Source organism: Macrobrachium rosenbergii, chromosome 10 (assembly GCF_040412425.1).
Source record: "Macrobrachium rosenbergii isolate ZJJX-2024 chromosome 10, ASM4041242v1, whole genome shotgun sequence".
NCBI classification, from domain to species: domain Eukaryota; kingdom Metazoa; phylum Arthropoda; class Malacostraca; order Decapoda; family Palaemonidae; genus Macrobrachium; species Macrobrachium rosenbergii.
This window is the reverse complement of record NC_089750.1, coordinates 68,416,382-68,424,525: the sequence shown is the minus strand read 5'-3', so window position 1 is coordinate 68,424,525 and position 8,144 is coordinate 68,416,382. Positions and strand designations below refer to the sequence as shown.

Here is an 8,144-nt window from a genome sequence, read left to right as displayed (position 1 = left end):
GGTGTTTAAAACATTTTTTTAAATCTAAATGCATTTACTCATTGAAGATGTTAGGTTATTTAAGAAAGGAACAACTCTTAGAGGGGCGTGGTAAAGGTCAAGGACCACTTTAAGCATCCTGTAAATAAGGATATACAAATTCATTTTGAAATTAAATGAAACTAAGGTGTAGTCTAAAATGTAGTCCATTCAATCTTTTGATATTTGTGTTATTTAAGACTGGCTTAAAAGCTCATCATCATTGTTATGACCTTTGAAAACTTAAAGTTAAATTATTTAAGACTAAATAAATTGCTAAATGATATAATATGATGTATCAGATATTTTCCTGTACTGTAAATAAATTATAGGTTATGAATAATCTATAAATTAAATTTTTTAAGAACTTAAATGAAAATTTCTCTTTGAATTTGATATTATTATTAATATTAATATTAATACTAAGCTATGGAAATACTATCTTTTTTTGGGAATTAACATTAAGCTTTCCGAGCTGTGAATGGTAAGATCAGTTGAAACCGAATTTTCCAATACTATAAATAAATTTTGTAAATAACTTTTACGATTGAATTTGATGTTAGATAGTCAATAAACAAAACAAAAAAAAAAACTAAAAATAAACAAATATAATGCCCTTTGAACTCAGAACGAAATTCGGGTTCTTAATAAATACTCCTTCAAGTTTAGCCGTGGTACTAAAATATTTTTTACTAAATACATTTACGACTGAATTTGAAGTTGAATGATTTAAGACAGTAAATAAATTTACGACTGAATTTGATGTTGAATTATTGAAGGCTGTAAATACATTTACGACTGAATTTGATGTTATATTATTGAAGACTAAATACATTTACGATTGAATTTGATGTTAAATTGTTGAAGACTGTAAATACATTTACGACTGAATTTGATGTTAAATTATTGAAGACTGTAAATACATTTACGATTGAATTTGATGTTATATTATTGAAGACTGTAAATATATTTACGACTGAATTTGATGTTAAATTATTGAAGACTGTAAATAAATTTACGATTGAATTTGATGTTAAAATTACTATTTTAGACTAAATACATTTACGACTGAATTTAAAGTTAAATTATTTAAGACTGTAAATAAATTTACGACTGAATCTGAAATCAAATTATTTAAGACTATAAATACATTTACGACTGAATTTGATGTTAAATTATTTAAGACTGTAAATACATTTACGATTGAATTTGATGTTAAATTATTTAAGACTGTAAATACATTTACGACTGAATCTGATGTTAAATTATTTAAGAATGTGAATAAATTTACGATTGAATGTGATGCTAAATTATTTAAGAAAATGTAAATACATTTACGATTGAATTTGATGATAAATTATTTAAGACTGTAAATACATTTACGATTGAATCTGAAGTTAAATTATTTAAGACTGTAAATAAATTTACGATTGAATTTGAAGTTGAATGATTTAAGACTGCAAATAAATTTACGACTGAATTTGAAGTTAAATGATTTAAGACTAAATAAATGTATGACTGAATTTGAAGTTAAATGATTTAAGACTGTAGATAAATGTACTACTGATTTTGATGTTAGGTTATTTAAGACTGTAAATACATTTACGATTGAATTTGAAGTTAAACGATTTAAGACTGTAAGTAAATTTACGATTGAATTTGATGTTAAATCTTAACCAGAGAAAATAAACAAATAAAAAAGCAATGCCCTTTGAACACAGAACGAAATTCAGTGCTCATAATATTTACCGAAAATTTTTGGGTTGGTAATAAGCATATTTCCAACTGTATCATGGGTCGAACCAGCGACGGACGAGGACTCATTTTTTTTTTGCCATGCCTCAGTCGGTTACGGGTTAGGTTGGTTCGAACCAGCAATGATACCAGGCCTATGTAGTGGGGTGTGGTAAACATATTGAGATTATTTTCAAGATTCTATGGTTAGTTTTTAATGGAAAGCCGTAAATGAATTTCCGCTGGATGGAAGGCTGCAAAGGTGTGACAACTGCGATGGGAGGATGATTGGCGTTGAAATAAATTACCTAAATGATGGATTTTTGGTAAGTTTTGAAAATGGGGAAAGTCGAGTATTATGAGGAGGGAAGTCTTACTTTTGAAGATTTCATTTAAAGGACGTATTATATATATACAGTATATAATATATATATATATATGATGTGATAAATAGTATATATATATATATATATATATATGTATATGTATATGTATATATATATATATATATATATATGATATATAGTTTATATTTATATATATTTCAGTTTAAATATCGTCTGGGCACAAATGTGACTCATTTGTGCCCAGATTACGTTATAAATAAATATGTATACATATATATGTATATAAATGCTTATACATTGAAGTTCAGTGCATCTACTGTGATTTTTAAGCACACACCACATAATATATATATATATATGCCCATATATATTAATAAATATATATATATATATATGAACTATATATATATATTATATATATATATAATATATATATTGTATGTCATGTATGTATCTATATATTTTTGTATATATATATATATATATATATATATATATATATATATATATATATATATATATATATATATATATATACTGTATTTGTGTGTGTGTGTATACAATTGCTGTACAAAGAACTTATTTATTCCATTCACTGAAAATGAAGGATTTCTCATTTTCCATATCTGTATTCAAATAAAGTTCGAGCACACACACACACACACAAACGGAGGACGAAGTGGGGTTCGCTAAACTTCTCTCTGAAGACCTGGATTCTTCTTCGGGAGACAGAAGAATCCGCAAGAGCTGACATGGTTCCGGGGAATCCCTGGATCCCAGCTGGATTCAAGCGACCGATTCTAAAACTATGGCTCGCTCTCGTGCATATGTGAAGCATTCATAATCATGAGTTCCTCCAACTGCACAATTGTAAGTTTGTGGCGGATTGTAATGTCTTCTAATGCTTATAACGAGTCTGGCTACGGGTTTGGAAATGTTGCCCGTGGATTTATTGGTCATAAATTGGTTTTGTTCTGCGGAACATTGTTTACCCTTGCACATCTAGGAAAGAAGATGAGATCGCACTGGAAAAAGACACCTGAACTGACGGATAACCGGGACGACGACAGTGGCAAGAAGGCGGTTGCGGCGTTGAAGGAGGCTTTTGATCGGGCTGTTGAGGACTACGAGATTGAAATTCAGATACGCAAAGATGAAAATTGTCGATTAAGAGATGCGTTGAACGAGAAGGAGGACCTGTATGATGAAATGATTGAAGGCATCGACAATCTGAAACGACGAGCTATCGGCAATTTCAAAGGACGGAACGAAGGAGGATCTCATTTGCCCCGGAACTGTTGCCAAGAAGAGGAAGATGATTTCTTGGACATCTTGGAGCAGACGATAAATGATCCAGGAATGACCGATTTCCCTAATAACCCATCGATCCGATTGCAGGACTCCAGAAGACTTCAACGGTCAAAATATGGAAATGAATCAAGAAGTCGACCAGATAGAAAAGAAAACGTTGAATATGAAAAACGATTAACGGTTTGAAAGGAGGAGCGCAGCTTTTTAAAGGAAACGAAAACATGATTGGAGAAATGGAAAAACAGGTCCTGACCTCTTGGCTGAAAAAGACAGGCTTAAATGAAGTTGAAAATGCTGAAAAAGGACAAAATAAATGATCAGCTTAGAATGGAAAAACTGGAACAGGAGAACATCAGTTTGCAGCTTCAAAGATGAATCCAGAAATTTGGTGGAAAAAATGAAAAAATGAAAGAACAGATGGCTAGTCTTGAACTTGAAAATATGTAAAAGGACAAAATAATTGATAAATTAGAACAGAACCACTAGGAACAGGAAAAAAGTTTGAAGAGGAAGGTCCAGATTTTGTCGAAGAAAATGAAAAAATTAAGGGAGAAATGGAGAAACAGGTGGACGACCTAAAGGAACAGCTGGTTACTCTTGAAGTTGAAAATACTGAAAAGGACCAAATGATGGATCAACTTAGACTGGAAAAAATGAACCAGGCAAGCATGCTTTTCAGTTTCAAGAGGAAGGTCCAGGATTTTGATTGAAGAAAAGAATTAAATAATTGGTCAACTCAGAATGGAGCAAATGATAAAGGAGAAAAGCATGGTTCGACCAGTTTCAAGAGGAATGTCAAAAGATGTAAATAAGGAAAAGGACCAGATGATTGATCAACTTAGACTGGAAAAAATGAACCAGGCAAGCATGCTTTTCAGTTTCAAGAAGAAGGTCCAGCATTTTGTTGAAGAAAATATAAAAATTAAAGGAGAAATGGAGCAACACGTGGACAACCTAAAGGAACGACTGGTTACTCTTGAAGATGAAAATAAGGAAAAGGACCAAATGATTGATCAACTTAGACTGGAAGAAATGAAACAGGAAAGCATGCTTTGCAGTTTCAAGAGGAAGGTCCAGTACTGTGTTGAAGAAAATGAAAAAATGGAAAGAGAGAAAGAGAGACAAGGAAGAGAAATGGCGGAAGAAATGAATAATCTGAAAAGAGAGTTAGAGAGACTCAGAGAGAAGAACGAAGAAAAGGAAAATGATATAATAAGAGGGCTACAGCACCTGATAACGAGACTGAGAACTTGAAGAAACAGGGAAGCGGGAAAAGAACAAGATGGCTTTCTCAAATTCTATTCGTTGAAGACGAAAGCTGGAAGGCAAGAATGCCCAGGAAAGAGCCAACGGCTGTTCGGCGGACGGACAAAAAGTCAACGGCTGAAGATTCAACTCTCACTGGCTAGAAGTCAATGAGAAAGATGACGCTAAAGATGGCGATACCGAAAATCAAGAAGGATAGAGAAGCAAGAACACTTGAAGAAACAGTGATGCGGGAAAAGAACAGAGAGACGGCGTTCTTAATTCGATTTGTTGAAGACGAAAACCGCAGGAAGGCAAGAATGCCCAGGAAAGAGCCAACGGCTGTTCGGCGGATGGACAAACTCTCCCAGCGAGAGTCAACGGCTGACGAGATCCCCCCATCTCGTCAGGCGGAAGAACTCTCACTGGCTAGAGTCAATGACTGTTCGGCGAGCGGGCGGACGAGCTCTGAGGATGAGAGTCAATGGCTGGCGAGGTCCCTACCACTTTAAACATGAGGAAGAAGTCTGGTGACCAGAGTCAACGGCTGACGAGATCCCCCCATCTCGTCAGGCGGAGGAACTCTCACTGGCAAGAGCCAACGGCTGTTCGGCGGATGGACAAACTCTCCCGGCGAGAGTCAACGGCTGACGAGATCCCCCCATCTCGTCAGGCGGAGGAACTCTCACTGGCTAGAGTCAATGACTGTTCGGCGAGCGGGCGGACGAGCTCTGAGGGTGAGAGCCAATGGCTGGCGAGGTCCTTACCACTTTAGCAGGCAGACGAAAACTCGTGACAACCGGCTGTTCGGTTTGCTTGCAGCTGATAGGAGGCAGGAGGCCAAGCTCTCAGGAGACACAGGAGGACAAGCTCTGCAGATGAGAGCGAGTAGGCAGGAGGACAAGCTCCATGATGAGCTGTTAGGAGGCAGGACAAGCTCTCATGGTGACAGCCAACAACTGTTAGGAGGCAGGAGGACAAGCTCTCATGGTGAGAGCCAACAGCTGTTCTGTCCCTGTTGAAGAGGCTTCTAGAAGAGGAGGACAAGCTCTCATGATGAGAGCCAACAGCTGTTAGGAGGCAGAAAGGAGAAGCTCTCAGAAAGTGAGAGCCTTGATGAAACTCTTCAGCTGTTAGGATGCAGCAAAGGACAGTGGGAAGCTGTCATGATCCTTCTGGTCATTCTGAGAATAACAGCTGTTAGGAGGCAGAAAGAAGAGGACAAGTTTCTTCATGCTCTGTCCCTTGATGAAGCTCTTCTTCTAGAAGATCAGGATGGGCAAGGAGATCTATTGTAGATCCTTCTGGTCAATTCTGCTAGAATAATCTAGAATACCGGCTCTGCAGAAAGAAGAAACTATTTCTTCGAAGAAACTATTTCACAGGGAATGCTCTGTCCCTTGAGAAGACTCTTCTTCTAGAAGCTGTCATGCGGGCAAATAGTCGGATATCTAGATCTATTGTAGCAGAAATTCTGTAGAATAAGAAGGCGGCTCTGCAGAAAGAAGAAACCAGTATGGCTGTCCCTTGATGAAGACTCTTCTTCTAGAAGAGGGCTGCAAATAGGATAAACCAGAGCAGATGTCATCCTTCTGTCATTCACAGAATAAACCGGCTCTGCAGAAAGAAGCTGTTTCTTCAAGTATGCTCTGTCCCTTGATGAAGACTCTTCTTCTAGAAGATCTCTGTCATGCGGGCAAATAGTCGGATATCTAGATCTATTGTAGCAGATGTCATCCTTCTGGTAATTCTGTTGGAATAATCCAGAAAGGCTCTGCAGAAAGAAGAAACTATTTCTTCAGTATGCTCTGTCCCTTGATGAAGACTCTTCTTCTAGAAGATCTCTGTCATGCGGGCAAATAGTCGGAAACCAGTAGCAGATGTCATCCTTCTGGTAATTCTGTTAGAATAATTAGAAGACCGGCTCTGCAGAAAGAAGAAAACTATTTCTTCAAGTATGCTCTGTCCCTTGATGAAGACTCTTCTTCTAGAAGATCTCTGTCATGCGGGCAAATAGTCGGATATCTAGATCTATTGTAGCAGATGTCATCCTTCTGGTCATTCTGCTGGAATAATGTAGAATACCGGCTCTGCAGAAAGAAGAAACTATTTCTTCGAGTATGCTCTGTCCCTTGATGAAGACTCTTCTTCTAGAAGATCTCTGTCATGCGGGCAAATAGTCGGATATCTAGATCTATTCTAGCAGATGTCTTCCTTCTGGTCATTCTGTTGGAATAATCTAGAAGACCGGCTCTGCAGAAAGAAGAAACTATTTCTTCGAGTATGCTCTGTCCCTTGATGAAGACTCTTCTTCTAGAAGATCTCTGTCATGCGGGCAAATAGTCGGATATCTAGATCTATTCTAGCAGATGTCTTCCTTCTGGTCATTCTGTTGGAATAATCTAGAAGACCGGCTCTGCAGAAAGAAGAAACTCTATTTCTTCGAGTATGCTCTGTCCCTTGATGAAGACTCTTCTTCTAGAAGATCTCTGTCATGCGGGCAAATAGTCGGATATCTAGATCTATTCTAGCAGATGTCTTCCTTCTGGTCATTCTGTTGGAATAATCTAGAAGACCGGCTCTGCAGAAAGAAGAAACTATATCTTCGAGTATGCTCTGTCCCTTGATGAAGACTCTTCTTCTAGAAGATCTCTGTCATGCGGGCAAATAGTCGGATATCTAGATCTATTCTAGCAGATGTCTTCCTTCTGGTCATTCTGTTGGAATAATCTAGAAGACCGGCTCTGCAGAAAGAAGAAACTATTTCTTCTGAGTATGCTCTGTCCCTTGATGAAGACTCTTCTTCTAGAAGATCTCTGTCATGCGGGCAAATAGTCGGATATCTAGATCTATTCTAGCAGATGTCTTCCTTCTGGTCATTCTGTTGGAATAATCTAGAAGACCGGCTCTGCAGAAAGAAGAAACTATTTCTTCAGTATGCTCTGTCCCTTGATGAAGACTCTTCTTCTAGAAGATCTCTGTCATGCGGGCAAATAGTCGGATATCTAGATCTATTCTAGCAGATGTCTTCCTTCTGGTCATTCTGTTGGAATAATCTAGAAGACCGGCTCTGCAGAAAGAAGAAACTATTTCTTCAAGTATGCTCTGTCCCTTGATGAAGACTCTTCTTCTAGAAGATCTCTGTCATGCGGGCAAATAGTCGGATATCTAGATCTATTCTAGCAGATGTCTTCCTTCTGGTCATTCTGTTGGAATAATCTAGAAGACCGGCTCTGCAGAAAGAAGAAACTCTATTTCTTCGAGTATGCTCTGTCCCTTGATGAAGACTCTTCTTCTAGAAGATCTCTGTCATGCGGGCAAATAGTCGGATATCTAGATCTATTCTAGCAGATGTCTTCCTTCTGGTCATTCTGTTGGAATAATCTAGAAGACCGGCTCTGCAGAAAGAAGAAACTATTTCTTCAGTATGCTCTGTCCCTTGATGAAGACTCTTCTTCTAGAAGATCTCTGTCATGCGGGCAAATAGTC

General features: G+C 37.3%; 1 protein-coding gene across 1 annotated transcript; it reads left to right on the top strand.

Annotated features, from left to right (window-relative positions):
* The first annotated feature begins 4,151 nt into the window (after positions 1 to 4,151).
* Positions 4,152 to 4,664, top strand: LOC136842358 (coiled-coil domain-containing protein 152-like). The gene has a single exon (XM_067109615.1). It carries the CDS (start codon positions 4,152 to 4,154, stop codon positions 4,662 to 4,664), a length of 513 nt encoding a protein of 170 aa, XP_066965716.1.
* Positions 4,665 to 8,144: the final 3,480 nt, after the last annotated feature.